The 25,895-nt window shown below is 37.9% G+C and overlaps 1 protein-coding gene across 6 annotated transcripts in view; it reads right to left on the bottom strand.

Annotated features, from left to right (window-relative positions):
- Positions 1 to 25,895, bottom strand: part of ITSN1 (intersectin 1) — a 227,602-nt gene that overhangs the window by 167,280 nt on the left and 34,427 nt on the right. For all 6 annotated transcript variants that reach the window (XM_059064443.2, XM_067035034.1, XM_059064441.2 and 3 more), the window contains exons 2-4: positions 5,443 to 5,502; positions 3,155 to 3,247; positions 2,119 to 2,182 (exon numbers count right to left, since the gene is read on the bottom strand). In XM_059064443.2, the coding sequence (XP_058920426.1) occupies positions 2,119 to 2,182; positions 3,155 to 3,247; positions 5,443 to 5,470 (185 nt within the window). In that variant the 5' untranslated portion in view covers positions 5,471 to 5,502. The remainder of the gene's footprint in view (positions 1 to 2,118; positions 2,183 to 3,154; positions 3,248 to 5,442; positions 5,503 to 25,895) is intronic.

Below are 25,895 nucleotides of genomic sequence, written 5' to 3'. Positions count from 1 at the left end.
AAGACTGCTTCTTGAATGAACCTTCATAGATTGGAAATACAGTATAAAAGCAGAATTCAGTGAAGGAAGCTAAGTCTGGGAAAGGAAGATTCTAGTGAGTCATCTTGGCTGACGGTGTGAAAAACAATCACACAGCCGAACACAAAGCAAAAAGAAATGTAACACAGATGTCACAAGTTTCTTGCATTTAGACTTAGGCACTTAACCAACAGGTCAGTGTCCCTGTGCTCACAAGTACATGAGTGTTCCCTCTGTGTGTGTGTGTGTGTGTGTGTGTGTGTGTGTGTGTGTGTCTTTTATTTTACTTTAAAAGTAATTCCAGGGACTCCCCTGGTGGCACAGCACTTAAGAAGCCACCTGCCAATGCAGGGGACATGGGTTCGATCCCTGGTCCAGGAAGATCTCACATTCTGTGGAGCAACTAAGCCCGTGTGCCACAACTCCTGAGCCCACGTGCCACAACCACTGAAGCCTATGTGCCTAGAGCCCGTGCTCCGCAACAAGAGAAGCCACTGCAATGAGAAGCCTGTGCACTGCATTGAAGAGTAGCCCCCACTCGCCAAAGCTAGAGAAAGCCTGTCCTCAGCAACAAAGACCCAACGCAGCCAAAAATTAATTAATTAAAAATAATAATAATAATAAAAGTAATTCCAAAACCCTTGGTTATCTGAATTTTCTACTTTAAAGTAGATGAGACATTAGCACTAAAAGGGTATCATAGTTGAAAGAGACAGTCTGGCAGCCCATATGCTGACAACCAGGAAAAAGAAAATAAAGCAGACACCAAAAAAAGCACAGGAATCTGGTATCATTTAATTTCAATTCAAATAAATCCACACACAAATAATATATAATTTCCCATGGAAGTTTTGCTATTTCAGAATATAGTAAATGATTTTCATACTGACAACACTTATAATCAAGCTTAGACTATGTTCTGTAGACTCTGCTTAAAGGCAACAAGGAACTATGTCAATCTTTATTTTTGCGTTCCGTAACATCTTACAGAAAAATCCGAACGAACATTTTTGGCCAGCCAAGTACCTTTCTGGGGTTTTGTTTTGAGGCTCTATTATGTGCCAGGGCCCACACTAAGTCCTTCACATACAGTTTCTCTGCTAATCCACTCAATAACCCTGTAAGGAAACATGTGTCTTCCCATTTTCTAGATGTGAAAACTGAGGCTGAGCAGGGGGGTAAGTACATGTTCCAAATCAGCAAGATAGAAAGTAGTACAGACGGGATTCAACTACAAATCATGTGTCCTTTTCACCATAACAAGCTGCCACCACAACATTAACGAACCCAGGGAAGTGATGTACTAACTGTAAGAACCATACACTGCAGGAAAACGTGGCTTCTTGGCCAAAGAATTCAGCATGGCTTCCCAAAGTCATAAACCTAGAACCCAAAACTGTATTTGCCAGTCTTTTTCATTCATTCTCTTTCTTTTCTGTGGTTTCAAAAGACTGAACACTTATTTGTGGTAGTAAATCAAGAGATTCAACAATATTTTTTATGTGCTCACCTTGCACAACACCGTAATGAATACTGGTTATTTCACTCTTTCACTGGTTATTCCATTATTAACCCTCAAATATCTTCTTTACCTTTTATTCAATGAAAGATACAGAACTATCACATTATAAAGCAAGAAATGTGGACCATTTAGATGAATATGGGTGATGTGGATGAAGGTAAAACAAAGTGGTGAGAAAGGGGCTTCCCTGGCGGTCCAGTTGTTAAGACTCTACGCTCTCAATGCAGGGGGCATGGGTTCAATCCCTGGTGGGGAACTAAAATCCCACACTCCGCATGGTATGGCCAAAAATCCCCCAGAAAACCAAAAAACCAAAAAACCAAAGTGGTGAGAAAATATCAAAATGTAGATTTCTCAACTGGAAATTCAACTTTGTAAGTTACCTTGCAAATGTCACCACTTTTTTTTTTTTTTAAAGTTCCATACCAGAAAGATACTTTTCAGAAGTACTTCTCTGGTAAGAAGTAATGGGGTATTTCAGACTAGAAATACATGTTCTCCTCTGTAACTTAAGAAATTAAGATTAGATATTACTGGACTAGTTTATAACCTTCTGCTTGTATGAAGTTCCAACTTACCATATCTGTGCTAAAACAGGTTGAGGTAACCCAGATTGAAAAAAAAAGTTTCTAGCTTGATCACCTGTAAATTAAATGGAAAAAGTTTTAGAAGAAAACAGCAGCTGACAGAAAACCACTTATGGCAAAATTACAAAAAGAAAGAGGTTAATAATCCTGTAAATACTGAACTGAATACATTTCAAAAGCCAAATGATCAGTTTATAAATAACAGTAAAATGAATCCATCAGCACTGACTTTAGAATGTAACACTTAAAAAAAAAATCATCTCACAACAGGCCTACCATTGGGTAGGGGTAGTTTGTCCACTTTAATTAATCTGCTAGTAATTAAGATGGGAACAGCTACACATTACAACAAAGTGAACCTACAGAAATCCTCAAGAAACTGATGACCCGTACTTCTACTTTACAAAAGAGTTCTTTGCCATTCCCATTTACCTACACTTCAGATTTTTGGTACTTCTAACATATTTATGGAGAGTTAGTAACAATGATTAAAAGAATCACATCGAGGACTAAGTTAAAGAGAAGTGAAACAAATACACACAAAAGCAAGTTCCCAGGAAATCTAGACCCCATTTCTTCTAAAGCTAATTCCTGAAGAGTAATAACAGGAAAGAGATTAGAAAAAGCAAAGTACAAAAGGATCTTTAAGGACATAGCAATAAGAAAAAATTTTTTTTATGTTCATAATCTGTTAATTTACTCAAGTCAGTTCAAGATCAGAATTAAGAAAGTGTTTTTGCTCAAGGATCACAGTCCTTCAATTACTTAAAGAACGTGGTCCATTAATCTTAACCAAGTCCCAACAGTGATATGCCTAAAACAGTGACTTGGCATCCATTAAAAACTGCAAAAAAGACTTGAGTGCGTTGGAGGAGAAGCAACTGTAAAAATACAGACTCCAGGTTAAGGCAAAATAGGCAAAGTGTACCCTTGATCACATGTGCCCACCCCTTCACTCTGCATAATAGATTTTCCACAGATATATGCACTATGATAAGTAAAAATGTAAAAATACTGACTCCATTACCAGTAATAAATCCAGATATTGGCTTTAAACTATGGAACTGTTGATCATGCTTTGCTCTTTCCTCTACAGTTATGGCCCAAATATCCAGGCTACCTACAATCCAAAGAAAAGACAAAGAAATTATTCAATGAGAAAAGAAAAACAAGGTGCCCACACCCACAGTTTCCATAGTACCTTAAGATACTGTCAGTATGTTATAAATGATTTGATAAGTTAACATCTGTTTGTCCTTGGAAGTTTTGAATATAAAGTTAGAAGCCTAAGAGTAGACATAGACACACTACTATATATAAAACAGACAACTAATAAGGACCTACTGTATAGCACAGGGAACTCTTCTCAATACACTGTAATGACCTATATGGAGAAGAATCTAAAAAAGAGTGGATATATGTATATGTATAACTGATTCACTTTGCTGTACAACAGAAACACAACATTGTAAATCAACTATATGCCAATAAAAATTTTTTAAAGAAAAGGGAAAAAAAAGAAAATTAAGAGTAAAGCAGGCCAAAAAAAAAAAGATATTAGCACAAACTCTTTTTTAAAAAACTTGTCCTATAACCCTGTAGTTAGCAGGACTGTATGAAGACATGTTAATAATCATCATTTATTTACATAAACAGACTGATTTACATATCAATAGTCTAATTTAAAACAGTATTTTCAGATGTCTTAAATGCCACAAGTCAAAGTTATGGAAAAATTGAGCTTCACTAAATTAGTATCCTATGTGATTCCATGAAAATCTTTTTGGAGTGATAAAAATATTCAAATACTAGATTGTAGTGAATTTTATGGCATGGAGATTATAACTCACTGAAGCTGTTTTTAAAAATGGGTATCCTGAAAAAAACAATGGCAAACCAAAGGGAACAGGGTTTAGGTCCTTCTTCAGTTTCAATTCTTGGACTGAACAGATATCCCCTTGTTTCTGAGATTGTCCTCACTTTAGTGTTAGGTTTTCTCAAACGAATTTGACCAAATAACTCTAGATTACATAGGTAAAAGGTTTTCAAAAGTTCAGACATTTTCCCAAAAGGTAGGAACAGACAGTATGTGAAGGTGCCTAGCATACAAGCAAAATGTCTAAACACTGAAAACTCCCTTCTCTGCAGGCTCTGATATGACAGCAACAGGCAGAGCAGCAATTCATTCAGTCACTGAAAACAGACTTGTTGAACACCTCCTACGTGCCACACACTGTGTTAGACATTAGGGATAAGATGGTGACCAAAATAGATCAGATCCCTTCCCGCACAGGCCTTACAGTCCTGCAACTTCTACTGCCCTGTCAAAATCTGTCAAACAGAAACAAACCCCACCAAACAAGCCAAACAAAACAAACAAAAAACTTGCTCAGTAATTAAGAAGGGGGACAAAAACAAAACAGAAAATAAAACAGTAAGACTAATGGTTTTGAAAAGGTTGCAGACTTCTGTCTAGAATCTCACAGAGACTTTTACAGATGTGATCGCAGGGATGGGGCTTTATGCTGCCTTATTCTCTTCATGGTGGCTAGGTTCGACAGCTGCCAAGAGAAATTCATTCATATGGCATGCTCTCTTTAAAACAAAACAAAATAAAACAAAACAAAACTTGGCCAGTAAGCAAAACCAACATTTAACACTTTCCTAATAATCTTAGGGAAAATTACCTGAAAAACACATTTTATGCAGATTGATGTTTCAAGCAGATAAACTAAAGTAAAACAAAAATGTCATGCTTTAAATCCAGTCTAAAGAAAAAGTACAGAATAAATGACCCAGTCACCTCAACAAATAAATTGCAAAACAAAAAAACCAAAAAAAAACAGGGATGGAGAAGTGTTCACTAACAAAGCAACTTAGGAGACACATGAACTAATCGCAATGTACGTGTCTTGTTCGGATCCTGATTTGAACCAACCAACCGTAACAACAACAACGAAAAATATCTAAAGACTATCAGGGAAAATTTTAACACTGACTTGATAGTTGAAGACATTAAGGAATTACTAGAAACTTTACAGGAGTGGTAACAGTATTGTAGTTATATCTTTAAAAGTGTTATCTTTTAGAAACACCCACTAAAATGTGGATGAAATGATCTGATGTATGAGAGGTGCTTAAAAGAATCCAGGTGAAACTATATTGGCCATTAGTTGATTGATAATCACTGAAACTATATGATGGGGTTGATTATATTATTCTACTTACGTGAATATTTCAAATTTGCCATAATACTAAGTTTTTAAAAATGCAATTCCAAAGTACATTTAAAAAGGAAAATCTTTGAAAACTTACCACCAAAAGGTGTTGGAAACTGAGCCATGGTTCTGCTACTTTCACCTTGCTAATGGACGCCTGTAATTGAAATGCAACATTTAAGTTTATGAAAACTTCACTCCTAGGTACTTATAAACACACTAACATGCTGTCTTAATGACCTGAAGACTGATACTAGAGTTAGGGGATAGCACTGCAAATGAATGTTACAACTAAGGGTTCATTCATTCTTTCTCTGTGCAGTTTCTCAGTCCCAGGTGCAATGATGGGCACTGAGGAATGTGAATGAAAGACTCTCCGGCAACAAGAAGATTTCAGTCTGGTGAGTGATACTATTAGCTCAGGACAGCCTATTATCTTATTAATTGTATTGTTGTATTTGTGATTTTTAAAAGATATCTTTTTCCTAACCATCTACATATACTACTCCATCTGCTTCATGGTTACAACAACTGCTCTTTTGAATGAGCACTTAGTACATGCTGTGCACTGTCTTATCTCTGTTTTTTTTTTTTGGCTGCACTGTGCATGATGTGCAATGGTTCTCTGACCCAGGATCGAACCTGTGCCCTTGCAGTGGAAGCGCTGAGTCTTAACCATTGGACCGCCGGGGAAGTCTCTTATCTCTTTCCATCGTATCACAGCCCTATGACATAGGTACTATATTACCGTTCCATACTATACACGAAGAAAATGAGAATCAGAGAGGTGAAGTGATTAGAACAACATCACACATTTGGTGACCAAGCTGGATTTGAGCAGGGGAAGCAAACTCCACAGCCTGTGTTGCTCTTATGAAAAAGATTGTCTTCGATTGCTGCTTTAAAATGTATATTACACTAATGTCTGCCCAGAATACCAAACACAGAGCCAGGCTCAAATATCCCCATCAGGCATTATTTGCTCATGAACAGTCAACGTGAAACCAAGCCAGTCGTCTTCCCCAACTAAAAAATCCAAACTCAATATTTTTCCTTATGCTTAACTAAACAACATGGTAAATGCACACAGTTAAAAATGAATACTAAATAGTAACAGAAAAAAATCAGATAAATTTAGAATTAAAAAGTGACAGTCCCTTTGCCCTAATACTTAATTTCATCTGTCCATGGAATTTTAAAATTCCAAAAGTTCTATCTTGTTCTCAACTATTTATTCCTAGTGTTCCCCCCCACCTCTTTTTAAAATGGACACAACTTCTTTTACTCTTCTAATTTTTTTTTTTTCATTTTACTCTTTAGTTTTCTTCTGTTTCTTGCATCAGTTGATTCCTTTTTTGTTTGCTCACTGATAGTTCACTTAGGGTCATTCTCTTTCACTTTTGAGGCTTTCCTCATATATCTGGTGATCCTTGGATGCACCTTCATATTTAAGACGGAGACACTAAAACAATGCTCAGAAGCTGGGCGTGGGTGGCAGGTTTATTAACTGATGGGCTTCTCCCTATGATGATCGGATATATCTAGTCACCTGTTCATTGGGAGATCTCCAAATGTCAGTAGGTAGATTTTTTCTACTGAAGCTATTCAGCTAGATGTGGTATTCCAGCTGGCTTCTGGGGAGTGGAGAAGGGAGAAAGAAGTGAGGGGCCTAACTTCAGTGGGTGGACTTGTATACAATCCCTTTATTTTCAACCCCATGTTTCACCCCTCTAGTCTGAAGCATCTCTGGCCTTGTGCTCTTCACATCTCCCCAGAGGAAGGGGTCTGACGTAGTCACCTGTCTGCTGGGGGTGCAGGGGAGAATGGTTCAAAATGTCTGAAACACAGACTGTTGAAGAATTTCGATTTTCAGCTGCAAAACTGACCTAGGAATGCCAGGAGCCTCCAAGCACTCTGAGCCTGGGACAAGCTGGCTTGACCTCATCTTTATTTGTAGGCACTGTTTATCTACCTCTGAACTCAAATTAACACTCCTTTCCAAAGTTATATTTCTCTTTACAAAAAATTGTCAAAATCTTTTGTCACTGGGGACTTCCCTGGTGGCGCAGTGGTTGGGAATCCGCCTGCCAATGCAGGGGACACGGGTTCCAGCCCTGGTCCGGGAAGATCCCACATGCCGCGGAGCAACTAAGCCCATGCGCCACAACTACCTAGCCTGCACTCTAGAGCCCACGAGCCACAACTACGGAGCCTATGTGCCACAACTACTGAATCCCACATGCTTAGAGCCTGTGCTCCAAAACAAGAGAAGCCACTGCAATGAGAAGCCCGTGCACCACAATGAAGAGCAGCCACTGCTCGCTACAACTAGAGAAAGCCCGCGCGCAGCAACGAAGACCCAACGCAGCCAATACAGAAATTTATATAAAAAAAATCTTCTGTCACTATCTTCTCTACTGTTATCTTTTTCCTTAGGAGTTAACATCTTTTAGCTGCCTATGTGATTATGGCAGACATCAGGGAAGGAGAAGAGAAAACAGATGTGGTCAAGCCACCACAATGAAATGGAAGTCTGTGAGTCCAGTTATGAAGCAGGCCACTTCTCACTGCCAATTCCCTTTAAAAACTACAGCTGCTATTCTGTTCTTCCATTATTTCTCAGTCAATATATTATGTAGGTAAGCTTGATAATTTTCCAAAAAATTTTAGTTTTTCACCTCACTTAATCTTCATAATGTCCTTGAAATTGACAAGTGATACGTCTTTTGAGCTTTATCCCCCCAAAATTACAGAACAAGACTGTAAAGAATATGCAAAAATTCTTCACCAAAGAATTCAAAACTGAAACTCAAAAATATATAAAAAAGGATATATGTTGGCCAAAACATAACCAAGGGTTTATGCAGAAGTCAAGGTTAATTTAACATTTGAAAATAAATTAATGTAATCAACCATATTAACAGAATAAACCAAAAAGCTCATATAATCATTTTTCCATAAATGTGGGAAAAAAAGCCTGACAAAACCTCAACACCTAGGAATGATAAAAACTCTCAGAAATCTAAGATTAGTAGGGAAGTTCCTCAAACAGATACAGGGCATCTATGAAAAACCTATAGGTAGCATCATAGTTAAAGGTTAAGGACTAAATTTCTCTCCCCAGAGATCAGGAAGAAGGCAAGGATACCTGCTTTTACCACTTTTATTCAACACTGTTTTGAAGATTCTAGCCCTGAAATAAGGTAAGAAAAACAAACAGACAGAAAAAAAAAAAGACAAAGATTTTTTAAAAAATCTATAAAACTCTATTTACTGATGATATAATTGTTTATACAGAAAACCCAAGGAATCTACAAAATAGTACAATAAGTGAATCTGGCAATATCACAGGATGAAAGGTTGATATCAACTGAATTCTTATATATGAACAACAAATAATTGGCAATTGAAATTAAGACAAACAATCCCACTTATAGCAGTGCCAAAAAATGTAAAAATTTATTTACATCCTAGGTATAAATTTAACAAAAGACATCCAAGGCCAAGGTCTCTATGCTGAAAACTACAAAATATCGCTTAAAAAAAAATTAAAGACCTAAATAAATGGAGAGATATACTATGTTAATAGAAAAATTCAATATTGCTAAAATGGCAATTCCCGCCAAATGGATCTATATGTTCAATGCAATCCCAATTAAAACTGCAGCAGGCTTTTGAGTAGAAATTGGCAGGCTGATATTGACATTTACTTGCAAATGCAAAGGACCTAGAATAACCACAGCAATTTTTAAAAAGAATAAAATTGGAAGATTTATTCTACCTGATTTCAAGATTTACTAAAAAAGCAATGTAATAACCAAAACCTTTTGGGACTGATGTAAAGGCATACATACCAGATCAATGGAACAAAGAGTTGAGAAATAGATTTACACATTTGGTGAATTCATTTTTGGCAATGGCAAATCACTGGAGGAGAAAAGTCTTTTCAACAAACTGAAGTAGATCAACTGGATATGGGGAGGTGGTGGAGGCGGGAGGGGGGGAACACGGATCCTACTTCACAAAATACACAAAAATTAATTCAAAATGGATCAAAATTTAAATTTGGCCTAAATTTAAAACCGTATAGTTTTACACAAAAAAATTCTAGAAGACAGAATATCTTCGTGACCCTTGGGCTAAGCAACTATTTCTTAGAACACACAAAAAATTGATTTATTTTTTAAAAAATAGAACGGGAAATTGGGCTTCATCAAAGTGAAATGGTAGCTCGTTAAGAAAACAAAAAGGCAAGCCATAGACTGGCAGAAAACATTTGCAACACATGTATCAGACAAAAGAACTCTATTCAGAATATATAAAGAACTCCTGCAACCTAAAAGTAAATAGTAAGACAAACAGTGAGGAAATTGATAAGAGATGCGAACAGACACTTCACAAAATAACTCTCAGAAACGGCCAAGAAACACATGAAAAAGTGATCAACATCATTAGCCATTAGAGAAACTAAACCAAAGTAATGTGCCACTGTGTTTCCACTAGAATGGCAAACATGGAAAAGACTGAGCATACCAAGTGCAGACAAAGACGTGGAACAGCTAGACTCTGCTGGTGGGAATGTAAAATGGTATAATCACTCTGGGGAACAGTTTTCTTAAAAAATTATACAGCTGCCATTCAACCCAGCCACTCTACTTCTCTATATTTAGCTACGAGAAATGAAGATTTCTATCCACAGGAAGATTTCTACACATAAAATATCAACTTTATTTTTAAGAGCCAAAAACTAGCAACCCAAACAACTGATGAATGGATAAATAAGCAGTGATATACCCATACAATGAAATACTATTTGGCAATAAAAAGGAACCAACTGTTGCTATAAGCAATAACATGCACAAATGTCAAAATTACTATGCTTAATGAAAGAAGCAGGTATACATACACACACAGTATAACTCCATTTTTGTAAAAATTGCAGAAAATATTAACTACTCTATAGTGATAGAAAACCAATCAGTGATTGCCAGGAGATGAGAGTAGAGGAAGGGACAGAATGTAAAATTACAAAGAGGCAGAGGAAAACTTTGGGGAGGAATGGAAATGTTTGCTATCATCATAATGGTGATGGTTTCACGGGTATATCCCTATGTCAAAACTTATCAAACTGTGCACTGTTTTTTTAAAATTAATTAATTTATTTTGGGGGGGCGCTGTGTAGGGTCTTTGTTGCTGCGTGCGGGCTTTACTCTTCGTTTCAGTGTACGGGCTTCTCATTGGGTGGCTTCTCTTGTTGCAGAGCACGGCTTCTAGGTGCACAGGCTTCAGTAGTTGTGGCTCGTGGGCTCAGTAGTTGTGGCTCACAGGCTTAGCTGCTCCATGGCATGTGGGATCTTCCCGGGCCAAGGCTCGAACCCGTGTCCCCTGCATTGGCAGGCGGATTCTTACCCACTGCGCCACCAGGGAAACCCAAACTGTGCACTTTAAATACATGCAGTTTAGTGTATTGATACTTCCCATTAGGTCACAAGCCACAAAGAAAATTCTAAAGATAAAAGTCAAGAGTTTGGCAATCCTAGTAGTTGAATACAAACTAGAATATCTACATTGGACTATCCTCTTAAGAGAAGTAGTTATTTCCAATAACTTTCAACAAGTATTTTATCTTTAAAACACACATACAAAAAGACAACTTTAAGCTCAAGTTAAAAAAAAATGGAAGGGATAGAACAAATGATTGACAGACAATACGGCTTTTGAGCAAGAATACTTAATATAATTAAGGAGTTTACAATGATCTCATTTGACTCAATAGAAAAAAAATGATAATAACAACAACAACAATTTTTAAATGGGCAAAGGACCTGAACAGACACTTTTCCAAATAAGACATACAAATGGCCAACAGGTACACTGAAAAGGTGCTCAACGTCACTAATGATCAAGGAAATGCAAATCAAAGCCACAATGAAATATCACTTCACTCCTGTTCGGATAGCTATTATCAAAAAGATAACAAATGCTGGTGAGGATGTGGAGAAAAGGAAACCCTTAGGCACTGCTGTTGTGAAATGTAAATTGGTGCAGCCACTGTGGAAAACAGTATGGAGGTTCCTCAAAAAATTAAAATAGAACTACCATATGATCCAGCAATGCCACCTCTTGATATATATCCAAAGGAAATGAAATCATTATATTGAAGAGATATATGAACTTCCATGTTTGCTGCAGCATTATTAACAATAGTCAAGACATGGAAACAACATGTGTCTGCGGATGTATAAATAGATAAAGAAAATGTGGGATACAATGCAATATTATTCAGCCTTAATAAAAGAAGATCCTGCCATTTGTGACATGGTTAAACCTGGAAGACATTCTGCTAAGTGAAATAAGCCACAGAAAGACAAATACTATGTGATCTCACTTATATGTGGAATCAAAACGAGCCAAACTCATAGAATCATAAGGCAGAACAGTGTTTGCCAGGGGTGGGAGTAAGGAATGAGGAGACTTGGTCAAAGGATACGAAGTTTCAGTTATAAGATGAGTAAGTTCTGGGGATCTAACGTGTAGCATGGTGACCACAGCTTATAATACTGTATTGTACACGTGAAATGTGCTAAGAGAATAGATCTTAAGTGTGCTCACCACACACACACACACACACACACACACACACACAAATGGTAGATAAGGTGTGGATGTGTTAATTAGCTTGACTGTGGTAGTCTGTTCACAATGTATACACATATTGAATGCTGTACACCCTAAATATATAAACTTTTAATTTGTCAATTATACCTCAAGAGAGCTGGGGGTAAAAAGGAATTTATAATTAAACAGGGGATGGAAAAATCACATCAAAAATCTGTTTGTATGTGTGTGGGTAGAGGGAGAGACAGAGAGAAAATGTAGGTGACAAATAATAACTCACTAAAATTGTATTATTAAATGCTACTACCACACCTGACCTGTTTTAGCCAATTCAATCCAATTAACAACACTATGGGTTAAATAATATTACTATCCCATCTTAGGGATGTGGAAACAAAGGCACAGTTTATATAGTCATTCAAATTTCCTGAAGGTTTGAACATTTTCTAAATGATGGAACAGAGTCAGTCTTGTTTCAGTGCTTGTGTATAACCTCATACTTTCAGGATTAAGAACTTAACGGAATATTCCTGAAGGAGTTAGCCTGGTAAACCTTCCAGGGTGGAGCTGGGGGTGGGGAGTGAGAGGATACTGTCCCAAGCATAAAAGCGCTGGAAAGCAAAAAAGACGAGGGAAGGGAAAGCAAGTGGGTCTGTTTGCTTGTTTTTCATAAATTTACTTATTTATTTATGGCTGTGTTGGGTCTTCGTTGCTGCTCACGGGCTTTCTCTAGATGCAGCGAATGGGTCTACTCTTCATTGCGGTGTGCGGGCTTCTCATTGCGGTGGCTTCTCTTGTTGCAGAGCATGGGCTCTAGGCGTGCGGGCTTCAGTAGTTGTGGCACGTGGGCTCAGTAGTTTTGGCTTGCGAGTGCAGGCTCAGTAGTTGTGGCTCGCGAGCACAGGCTCAGTAGTTGTGGCGCACGGGCTTAGTTGCTCCACGGCATGTGGGATCTTCCCAGACCAGGGCTCGAACCCGTGTCCCCTGCATTGGCAGGTGGATTCTTAACCACCATGCCACCAGGGAAGTCCTGTTTTTTTAAAGTGTCATAGCAGACCACAGAGGAAACTGAATGCAGGAAATAAGTTTAATAGAATTTTACCAGATAAGTCCAAAGAGCTTTTACTTCTTATATGAAAAGTAAAATGTACGCATTTACCAAACGGAAGTTGAAAGTCTTATATTAAAAAAAAAAACAACTAACAGAGCAGTTTAAAAAAACAAAAAAGGAGTGAGTGAAGGCAGAAGTTCAACCCATATGATGGGATTTCAGCGGGGTAAGGTGTGTTACCTACAACATACAGAAACGTAGGAATCTACCTGGAAGAAAACAGAGAAGGGTGTTCTTCTCCCTAAGGTGCCTGGCCCTACTGCCTGGGAAGCAGGGAGGCAGGACCACTGCACCAGAACAAGTGCAGAAAGCTCAGCAGCTGATGCAGTGCTTCCAGGGGGGAGATCTGTTCATACAGGCAGAGAAGGTAGCCACCATGCACACAAGCATGCCCACCCCACTTTATTAACAGTTTAGTATTTGTATTTCCTCAATATACAACTGTGCCTTCTTTTGCACACTTTACATTATAATACATACTTTCCCAAAGTTAGTAAAACCTTTCATAAACACATTGCTGGCTTAGATATTAATTTTTGGAGTGAGGCAAACACTCCTATATTTACATATAAAAGATAGAAAAACACTCAGACATATTGAGTAATCAAGGAACAGGTAAACAGTAGTTTGAAAGGCTTGGCTAAATCTTAGGATTTTTAAGCCAAAAGCTAAAACATGTTTGAGAAAAGTCTTCAACCTTTCTTCATTTCAGCTTCAGAAATGAGAGCTGGTTATAGAAAGTTGAAAAAATAAGTATGACCCCCAGTTTCACTATGTACATTAAAATCCCAAATGTTGATGTATTTAAAGTAGAAGACACCTCTATAAATGTGTATGTATAAAATACGTAGATAATCCTTAAAACAGTATTTATTAAAATGTCACTTTGCATGATAAAAAACTGTTAAAACAGGTTTGTTATTTGATTTCCAATGTTTTGCTATCATAAATAAAGGGAGATTATTCAGAAAATATTAAATGATTTCAAAAAACAAAATATAAATACGAAACATGTATAACTGGTTTCTAGCACGCAACGGACACTAAAATTTTAGACATTAAAATACTAAAAAAGGCAAAAACTAATCACGAGGAATAAAATTTCTAAACAATTATTGGCATAATTTAAAACTTTTAACCTTATATTAAATAATTAAACTATTTAAGATGTCTTTAAAAACAGGTATGTCACATTATTCTTCTGAATTTCCTGAAAGTTTGAAAATTTTCTAACGTGTTTTAAAATTAAAGCGGGGAAAGGGTAAATATAAAAAGAAGTATTGAGATGAAATGAGATAATTCAAACATATACTCATTCACAGAAAAAGAAATCCTCACAATTATTCAATTCTAATAATTAGCAGAATTCTAACAACCAAAGCAGGGCCAGTTAAGGATTAATGACTGAAAGACCAAAAGGAGATTATGAATATACAGTATCTGTTTTTTACTTAATTAATGCCCATTCCCTCACAGAATCTTGGAATCATCTTATATACGTAAGTAAAACGAGTCCCAACAATTAGACAAGCAAAGGCTATAGGAGAGGCAGAGACCTGTGCTGTGCTGTGAACACGCCACTGACTTATGTTGCTGGATTCATAACCAGAGAACACCTGGTCTCAATATTTAAAGACATACTGTTGGTAGAGAAGGCATTTTATGTACAATGGAACATTATAAACAAATTAGGCTTACATTCTCCTACCTATTCTCCTTAAATTTACAGTATTCCAACAGTTCTAGATTGCAGGAAACTACTTTCCTCACCACAGAAAGGCAAGCTGGCTAGAAGGTATCAGAGGCCAGAGAGGTAAGGAAACAAAAGACCTATTCTTCCTCATACTTAAAATAGACTTCATTTTTGGCTTGCATTTTAACAGGTCTATTGTCTACACCCAGTTCACAGTGTCCTTTCCCAATATTCAGGCTAATTTATTTGAAATAGATTTTCATGGTACTAAGGCAATAAACTTTAAATTCACTTATTAAATTTTTTTAAAAAAAATTTTGTTGTAAAGTTGATCAAAAGGTTTAGTTTTAGGTGAAAGGACCTACAGGATGGGAAGGTACAGAATAGAAATTTTAAATTTCTAGCAATTTGGCATCAATGAGACATAAAGAGGAAAGTTTCAAAATGTGGGAGAAAAATGAAAATATATGCATAAATATCTTGAAAAATATAAAAATATTCTCAGGAACACATAACAGTATATAATATACTCATATCATGATACTGTCTCATATTTGAGAGTTGTGAGGGTCTGGTTTAAGGCACTGTTCTACCCATGTTCATCCCTGTTCTAGAATAAAAATTAAAAGGAATCGCAAAAAATAAAAACAAAAACAAACTATTGTCCCCACACCTCTAACTTTTGGAGGCCTTTACCTTTCTAAAAATTTTAAATTAGAAAACCTTAAAAAAAAAAAAGGAAATCTCTTATTAAAACAAAAGTCTGCAATGAATGGAAAACAACTAGAAGAGCCTATACCCCTGCTTTATAAGCAAGTCTTACACCAAATTCCACTCCTGTGAAAAACGAGCAGGAGATGAACAAAAGGCAGAAAGTTGCCCTGTAAGATTACACATAAAGGCAGGATGTAAACAAAGCTCTTTTGAAAACACAGAGAAAAGGTACTGAAAGCCAAACAATAAATGGACAAAGGAACTGACAAATCCCAAACATACAGCCAAACCTGATCAATGCCGAACTGTCATGTCTGAAGTCATGGACCTCCAATGTAGCTTATAAATGTGCTACTGTTTGAAGCTGAACAAGATGACCTGTAAGGACGTGGAGCTTGCTCATGAGTAAGATTTTAAAACTGCGAGAAGGGTGAAGAACCCAATAAAAAAGAGAGCTAAGTTCAAAGAGACATTGTCAACGTTGCCTGAGAAGCTGTAGTGAATATTCAAGTTGTCCTCTCAAAAGAGAACAGGCGTGCCTCCCAGATTTTTGTTGCCGGGGGAAGGGCTGGTGGCAGGGAACGGAGGTGAGAAGGGGATGCATCAGGAATGACCAGTGGTCAGCAATCACTGTCAGGCCCAGCTGTCAGCACATCCCTTGGCAACACTCGCTGGCATTTCAGCCGACTTGTCCATTTACTCCTGCTTACTTTCCACAAAGAGAAACGCCGAGAAACGCCGAGGAACGCCGCCTATAGAGCTCAAGGAGCGGATTTTAACCTCAGTTCTTCTAAATCACCCTTCCTTTAATATTTGCAATAGGAGAGAATTCATCAGGGAGCAATAAAACCAAAATGTAGCTACAAAGTTGAAAAATGAGGGACAGTGAACAAAGAGACAGAGAAAGGCATTCTTGTTTTCAGAGAGAGAGAGAAGGAAATTAACCAGCCCCCCTTTGAAGCTTACTTGCACCTCTAGACCACCTACTAGCTGCAAAGTCACATCTGAAAAGTAAGTCATTAACTTATAGCTTGTCTAACTTTTTTTGTTAAGAAATCAGATTCTAGAGCACTACAGCTGCAGACAGGAAAACCATTCATAAGCCTTCAATAAAATAAATGAGGGACTTTATTGCTTCCAGAAGGTCTCATTTTCCAGAAGGTCATTAAGAATAAAACATTATCACTGAAAGGTATTGAAAGCTGAAAAAGTAATTCCTGGAAAAGAGCAGATTACCCCAAACCAAAGAGCAAACAATAAAGAATCAATGAGTGGGAGAAGGGCGTTTCAGATTAAATTTTATTTTAAATATAAAACTTTTGGAATTTCAAGATTATCAGCCAAATTAATGAGATTATATACATTTAACCTACTATAAATTCACTTTCCAGTTGCTTCCCAAATAAAAATAAGTGACCAAAAATTGAAATTTCACAGGTAATTGTAAATACCACATTAAAAAAAAAAAAAGTAACGAACTAGGTAATGGGAGAACAAAATGTTGTCCTCTGTGTCATGTGGATAAATACGGTAGTCACTGAAAAGAGATGATCGAAAGGTTTTCTTTCAAATAGAAACTGAATTCTCAACACATTACAAGGCACATGCACACTTAAAATAAAATATTAAAAAAACCTTCCATGTCGTAGCACAAGAAATAATATCACACTTAGTCTTAAATCAACACAGTGTACTGGCTGACTACTCTTCACCTTTATCGCTAGATAATTAACTTGTAAACCTCCAAATACAGGCAGCAACCAAGCCTGGTCTTACCAGTTCAGCTGCAGGAACAGTGGTCAAGCCTAGGCAGAGAAAAGTTTTAGAGAAAGCCTCAGCGTTGGAAAAGAAGTCAAGGAACTACCCAGAAAGCACCGATTGTGCAAAACAGCACTGCAACACTGAAAAGAGCAAGAAAGCAGGAAGGCCTCCTGCCAGATTTTTAAGCCTCGTTCAACAAAAATAGTGCAACAGCTGCAACCGGATAAATTAAATATGAGTTTATAGATCATAGTAAAAGAAGAAGTGAAACATACGCATGCTGTACAAAAAAAACCCATGTGCTAGTGTTGATTAAATGCTCTGCATTTGAATATATTCATCAAAATTAAATTTGGCAACATGTAAGCCTTGATAAAGAGTACACAACTGAGAAGCCAGTGAATATTTCACACCTTTGACATCTTCACAGATGCAGTGTGCCACAATGGACAACAATGACAATTAGACAAACTCCTGATGCCAGCAAGTGGAAACTTCAAGGGAGATTTGTTTTAATCTCTTAGTAGAGTCTTCGCTAAGGACTGTTAAGTGTTTGCCCAATCAGGAGATAAAGGAAATCTACAGAGCTACCTGTTGATAACCTGATCCATGCACAGATGCTGGTTGCCTCCTGCTACAGCTGAAGATTATTTACCAACGTGTAAAGAATGGGCGAAGTCCAAGGCAAAAGCGTTACTGCAACATCAATGAAAAGTCACTGAGTATCATGAATGAGAGTAAAGGACAATGCAGTCATTAACAAAAACCAACTGCACCCTGCTAGGTGACCTGGAGGACTTCTATGCAGCATCAGATTTATCAACACAAGGCAGTTTTAGGACTAAAGCACTGTTCAGTAACATTAGCATCACTAAAACACTCAACAGACAGCAGCCAACAGAAAACCAGAGTGTTTCAGAAGGCAACAGATACATGATTCCAATCTTTAATTTCACTTCACTTGACTGAATTACACTGAAATATATTCAAGCCTGAGAAAAAAGAGAAAACCTGAAAAGAATCCTGGTCATTATTATTTACTGAGGATTTCACTCAATTTCTTTAAGTAGATCCATGTGTACCATTAAAGTACAGAAAGAAGCTTGGAAGTTTCTGTTAAAAATCACAAATAGTGGGAGGGAGATGCAAGAGGGAGGGGATATGGGGATATATGTATACATATAGCTGATTCATTTTTTTATACAGAAGAAACTAACACAACATTGTAAAGCAATTATACTCCAATAAAGATGTTAAAAAAAGGACTTCCCTGGTGGCGCAGTGGTTAAGAATCCGCCTGCCAATGCAGGGGACACGGGTTCAAACCCTGGTCCAGGAAGATCCCACATGCCGGGGAGCAACTAAGCCCGTGTGCCACAACTACTGAGCCTGTGCTCTAGAGCCCGCAAGCCACAACTACTGAGCCCACGTGCCATAACTACTGAAGCCCACGCCCCTAGAGCCCATGCTCCACGACAATGAGAAGCCACTGCAATGAGAAGCCCGCGCACCACAACGAGGAAAAGCTCCCGCTCGCCACAACTAGAGAAAGCCTGTGCACGGCAACCAAGACCCAATGCAGCCAAAAATAAATGAAATAAAATAATTTTTTTTTAAAAAAAGGATGCTTTCAGAAGGTAAACACACACACAAAATCACAAATACACTGTGGTATGGAACAAAATTGAAAAAGAAGAAAATCCCAGTTTTTCCCTATTTCGTATTTTCTTTAAAAAGGTTCAACTTCTCATAATATGAAAAACTTTGTAGAAGCCAATTTTATTCTCAAAATATGAATTCCAATTCAGTTTAGCTAGAATTAGAATTTAGGCATGTTTGCACATGTCAAGTTGACTGCATTTGACTTCAATGTTGTGAAATCCAGTAGAGCTATTAAGCTTTACAATTCCGAATAACGATCAAAAGATTTTGAAAAGATAACTATTGTTCCTGAAGGGAAGAAAAGTTAATTCATTCAATACGAAGCTCAATGATTAACATTCATCTACATGGACATTATAAAATGAACCCTTTTATTCCCTCTCTGACAAAGCTTTTATTTCCTTTACATCTCAACCTTTAAAATGGACATAGAAAGTTTTTGTCAGAGGGACAATTTTACTTGGGAATTTGAGCCAATTTAATTAAGGTCAATCCAGCTTGAAAGCTCACCACAAAGGAATGAAGTAAAACCTCGAAATAAATAAGGTTATTACTGTAGATTTCCAATATTAATAACCCTATAGCAACTAGAGCCCCCCTCCCACTGTTGGTGGGAGGGCGAACTGTTACATCTCCTTTGGAAAGCAAGGTGACAAAGCTTCAAGAGTGGAAAATGTTCTTTATCCATGTAACCAATAATTCAACTCCTGGGAATCTGCCTTAAGAAAATAATCCAAAATGCAAAGATCCAAAGATGTTTACTGTGACTTTATTTTTAACAATTAAGAACTGAAATAATCTTCATCTAAAGCTTGTGCAATGATTCACAGTCACTACTTCCCATACTCTGCATCAAATGAAACAACCCACGGGACTGTTGAAAGCCCAGAGAAAAAAAGCTACCAACTCACCCAAGAGAATAAGTCACTCTTCAGAACAACTAGCAATAAGTGTGATTGAAATTAAGAGCAGTATATAGATACATAGGTAAACAGCATTCTAGACTAAAGAACAGCACGAAGGGCATGGGCAAAGCACCATATAAAAGTTTAAAAGGCATCCAAGGACTAGCCAATAATTCTGAATGGCAGGAATGGAAAAGGAACAAGGGAATATAAGAAATGCTATACGTAGGATGGGAACCCAGTAGTGGAGAGAAACCTCCAAAATGTCTTGCAATCTAAGGAACCTTGTCTTCATGCTAAAGAGGGCTTCCTTTGAACACAGATCACAGAAGCAGCAGCTATATAAGCTATTTGATTTTTAATTTTTATTTCTCATAGAAAATTGAGAAAAATCACACAAAAATGGTCTTTTTCAATTACTACCATTTAGAAAACAGCCCATTCATAAAGTTTACAAGATAACTCACTCATACACGAAGAGCTCGGCAGAGAAATAGATTGATTTTTCTCCCTTTTGTGGTTATATTTCAATAGGTGAGATCCAGAGATCTGACTGAAAAATGTTATTCTGCTGAATATATATATAAGAAAATAGAAATGTGTATAGATAGTCACACCATCTATCTGGAATTCTAATAACGCTGCTAACATTTAAATCTCTCTCTTTATTGCAACCTGAGTATGCTGCTCCAGTGGAAATCATGGGCCTTACAACAGCATAGACAGCAGCAAGGCCACGAGTCATTCTAAAAGAGAGGCAAACTTCTACTGACTCTCACAGTAGGTTAGCAAAAATTAACTGAGCCATCACAGGCGGGACACAGTCCAGAAAATGATCGATGGAAAGCATCCAGTAAGCATCCAGCTCTGGTACTTACTGGCTGTGGACCTTGTGTAAGTTATTTAGACTATTTCTAAGCTTTAGATTCTTTATCTATAAAATGCAAATAATGATAGTACCTAATTCAAAAGCTCATAATGACAAAGACCTTCCCCTGACCAAACTTTAACCAGGCTGCTCTGAGCCCTCTTCTGGACTAGGCCTCAGCCTTGGCCCTGTGCTGTCTTCAGTCTGCCTAGACCAGTTTTAGCAAGAATCCTGCTCGTCAGTTGAACAGAACCTCCCTACCCATGATATCTGATCGAGCTCCTCGTCTCCAGCCTTTGATGTACCAGTCCGTGTACTAGGCCAATTTAGCAAGAATCCCCCTACCCTGATGTCTCCTCTTAGTAAATTTCCATCCACTGACCCCCTTCACCCTGCTCCTTGGCTACAGATCCCCACTCATCCTGTTATACTCAGAGTTGAGCCTGTTCTCTCTCCTCTATTGCAATAGTCTTCAATAAAGTCTTCCTTATAGTTTTAACAAGTGTCAGAATAAGTTTTTCTTTAACAAGGAGGAAAAAATGAGTTTTAATGTAAATAAAACACTTGGAACATTAACTTATACACTCTTCTTCAGTCACAGTTATCATCCAGTAAATATAAAAGAGTAACTAAATGTTTAAAGACTAAACTGTTCAGCTTAAATGAATTAATGGCTATTTATTACACAGCAGTTATTGTGATAAACATAAAGACCCAAAGAGAGAACGACACAGGTCCTGCCTCAGAGGGCTCAAATTGAGAACAGGAACAGAGAATCACTCTACATGTGCTCATACAACAATGGACAGCAGGTCAGGGTACAAAGGCAGCAGAGAAGAGAAACTGATGAACTGAGTGTAGTGGAAAGGTCACCAGACAGGCTTTGAAGGACGGAGAGAAGTTGCAGAATCACTTTCAAGGTGGAGGATGAGCACTCAGGAAGAAGGCAGCCATCCCAAGGGCAGCGGTGTAAGGGGTGGAGTCGAGACTAGACCATGTCTCACTGGCACACCTGGGCAAGGGAGCTACTGAAAGATTTAACAGGAACGTGTCAGGACCAGAGTTACCTTTTCCAATTTACTTTTTTCCAATCTGTCCCTCTCCAGCAACTAAGAAGCCGGATTTGGGGAGGTGGCAGCTTAAATCCAAATAAACGCACATTATGTAATTGGCAAGAAAATGTGGATCCTTCCCATCAACAAGCACAAAAAGGACAAGGGGAAAAAACTGAGCACAGTTTGTAGAAACACACCAAGGGAAACAGTTTGTAGAAACACACCAAGGGAAAAAGAGCCAAAATTAATATGTCAACAGTAGGCAACCATAATGATTTTATTTACTGTACAACTATTACAGATTGGTAACTATTAACTACTGAACTATCCTTACAAAAGAATTGAATTTACCCCTTGCAGGGTTCTACCCACACTCCCTCTCTGTCCTCCCTTCTTGACCTGTAACTCTTCCTGCTCTTCTAAACTTGGGCCACATGTCCTGTTTGGAGGCTAGAATGGCCTCTCACAGCGGTGAGAGGCCTGCGAACCGCAAAAAAAAAAAAAAAAAAGCTATGAATGAAAAACACTGATGACTTTTTTTTCTTTTTTTGTGGTACGCGGGCCTCTCACCATTGTGGCCTCTCCCGTTGCGGAGCACGGGCTCCGGACGCGCAGGCTCAGCGGCCATGGCTCACGGGCCCAGCCGCTCCGCGGCATGTGGGATCCTCCCGGACCGGGGCACGAACCCGTGTCCCCTGCATCGGCAGGCGGATTCTCAACCACTGCGCCACCAGGGAAGCCCAACACTGATGACTTTTTAACTTAATATTTTAATAGAGGCAAGGCAGCTTTTTTTTTTTTTTTTTTAAATAAACCAGGCAATCATGTTCTAGAAATTTGCTATTTTGGAAGCAACAATCAAAACTCTTAGGAGGTTTCTCTTTATCTGCACAGGGCATAAGTCTCTCTTAGAAACAATCTTCATTTATTTGGCCCTAAAATCAAATAAATTCAGTTTAACATCAGAGGCTTCCTTTGGTTATTTTATTTACTCAGTACCAAAGTATATCATCCCTGTTTTTTAAGGACCTTTTCAAAGCAAGGCAGTTGTCGCAGTTGCCAATTCAAGTTGTAATGAGGACCACTGACAACTGTCCCTACCTATATATTCGGAACGCCCTCCTAGGCAAATCATCTCACTTGATCCTGAAAGTTAACTCAGGGACTTCCCTGGCCGTCCCATGGTTAAGACTTAGCCTTCCAATTCAGGGGGTGAAGGTTCAATCCCTGTTCAGGGAGCTAAAATCCCACACGCCTCAGGCCAAAAAGACAAAACATAAAGCAGAAGCAGTAGTGTAACAAATTCAATAAAGACTTTAAAAATGGTCCACATTAAAAAAAAAAAATCTTAAAAAAAAAGTTAATTCATTTCCAAATGTAACAGAAAGCAAACCCTTTGAGTAGGTCCATGATGTAACAGTGTAAGGAAGGGGACCACCCTCTGAGAAAGAGAAGCCCCTGTTCCCTGAAGAACCACCACACCAAATCCTCAGGCTCTCAGGTTCTGTAAACTAGAAACATCAAAACCTAAATATATCACAGCTCATCTCCTTATGTGAAAAGCTCACGCCTACAGAAGCATCCCGATGAGGCTGGGGAATCCTTTAAGCAGGTACCAAAGTTAGAATTCCTCAACCTTAAACAAGTACAAGGCTGGCCAACCATGGTTGCAACTAAAAGAAAATGAATCTTCTGCTAAATGTACATGAAGCATGTCCAAACTTTTCCAAACAATACAACCCAAACCTGATAAGGAGAACGCTTTCACTCATAAGTGCACAGTAAGCCCAGAAAAACTGAGGAGTCCAGTGACAGGGCTCTCCTCACAGATACGCTCTCTAATTCCTGTCGCCTAACACTTAGGATCTCATTCTGACTTTATTAGACAGCACTAAGCTTCCCTGCAGTAGTTAGCCAAGTAGATCATCTACCCTGAAACGCAAGATATAAAATAAAGGTGGGGGGGAGGGGATAAGACAAAAATTGCATTCAAGACAGCCAGGCAGCAGGCAAACTGATTCAGACTACCCAGTCACAGACAGTGAAACTGTCACTGTAAACAGTAACTCTACCCTGAAAGGGGAGAGGCCAGAGGATACACAGGCGAGCACTTAGTGCTCAGTTCAATTACCTTGCCATTACCTGAGCCATCTATCCAGACTCATCACTGTGTACTAAAAATAGGACACAAGATTGCTTTTATAGCATCCCAGCTGCTAAAAATGTTGAGAACAAATTTCAAAACATGTAGCAGAACCTGTACCAGGAAAAGAGAAAAAGTAATATATGCTTCTAGTGTCAAAAAACACAAATCAAGAAAAATGAGATGTTAATAACACCTTGCTTTTATGTAGCACTTATCTGTGAAGCAGCTCAAATATTTTTGCAAATTAAAAAAAAATCTAATTATAGGACTTCTAACAACCTCTGTGAAATAGGTGGAATGTAAATATAAGTACTTCTGTTTAGCTACTGAAGACATATTTAATCACACTGCAAATTAGAGTTCTGATTTGGCTCAGTCCAGCACTTTCAGCATCCCTACAGCCAAGCCACCAATAACCCTAGGGGCTGTAACAAAGTAAAATATAAAAGTGAACCCCACAGTTTCCTATGTTCAAGAACTAAACTTTAACAATTAAGTCAAAATGGTTTTAGTTTTTGAAGGAAAACAGTTCAAGTATTATATTTAATCTGTTGAATCTACCTTTCAAATTTTTTTAGAATCTACTTTTAGAAGTTGAAAAACCATTATGATGGTTATTCAAGCTACTTGAAATTTAGAAATCATAGACAAAAGTGAAAATTCTATTTCTCACACTCACCAATATAAACTGACAGTTTTATGCCTCCTTCAAAGGATGAAAGGAATTCAGTTTAAAGTGCAAGGTCAAAATATACAAAAAGACACACTGGCCTGGGAAACCAATAGGTTTAAAAACAAAAGATGAGTCAACTAATACTTGCAGATCTCAGGTACTTGAAAGAATATTTTATTTTAACTCAAAAAAGGAATTAAATTGTCCCACTGATGGCTAGGAAAAGAGATCACCTTTAAGTGTTTTATTTGTGCTTTTTAAAAGCTATTATTATGAGGTAGCTTTAAAAGCTAGTATATTATTACAGCACTAAGGGGCACTTCCTAAATATACTCAATATATCTAACTCCTCTCAAAGCCAACTCCTGGTGAAATAATTCTTTCTTCCCTTCAATACTATTTAGATAAGGCACAGCCAAAGCAGTACAGGATGACTAAACCTGAACTTGCTACAGGAATTTCCAAACAGATAAGAACTTAAGAACTTTGCAAATACCTGCCTATTTGAAAGACAAGAGAAACTTGAAGAAAGTATCCAGTGAAAATATGAGCTCCTTTCTCAAAAGGTAAGCTCTTCAATGCAGAGTCTGTCTCCTTATAAATTCTATTCAGCCCTGAGAGTCTGTGCTAGTGCCAAGAGGGAAAATGGCTTCTACTGTCACTATCAAAAGCAATTCACTTTAATGAAATGATATGATGTCTAGAATTTGTTTCAAAATAATCTAGAGTTGGGGCTGGCGGGAAAGAGGAAACAAGACTGAGGAGAGTTAACACTTGCTGAAGCTGGGTAATGGGGATTACTACTGCCCCCACTTCTGTAGTTGTTGGAATTTTTCATAATAAAAGGTTAAACAGAGAAAGAGAAGAAAGCTAGTTTTAGAAAGCAAATGCCTCTCAGCTAGCCTATTTCTATAAGACCAGCTTATAGAAATACTTAACTGAGAATTCTAAAGGAATATAATATAGCAAGAATTATCTAAATTCTTTATAGTCATAAACAATTAGAATGACCCTATGGTTTTTCTGTTGTTCACACAGGTGTGAAAGTATGAATTAAGAAATTACCTGTCTCTAAATTGCTATTCTCACCGAGCTGGACCCTATGGGGTCTTCCCGGGACAGGCCTTCCCCCATATCCTCTGCTTTAGCTCCTCTCTCAAGTACCTAGATAACAGTATTTGATGCACATTTCCTGAGTTGTTTTACAGATTTGGGAAACCCCCCCACCAAATGGAAGATGTTAGCTACTTGATGACCACGAGCACATGGGCCCAGGCCTGCTGGAGCCTAAGGACTGATAATGTTAACCCCTGTGACGCCACCCTGTGACCTCACCATCAGCCA

The sequence above is a fragment of the Kogia breviceps genome, chromosome 5, assembly GCF_026419965.1.
Source record: "Kogia breviceps isolate mKogBre1 chromosome 5, mKogBre1 haplotype 1, whole genome shotgun sequence".
NCBI classification, from domain to species: Eukaryota; Metazoa; Chordata; class Mammalia; order Artiodactyla; family Physeteridae; genus Kogia; species Kogia breviceps.
The sequence above is the reverse complement of the archived record's forward strand: the minus strand, read 5'-3'. Positions and strand labels throughout refer to the sequence as shown.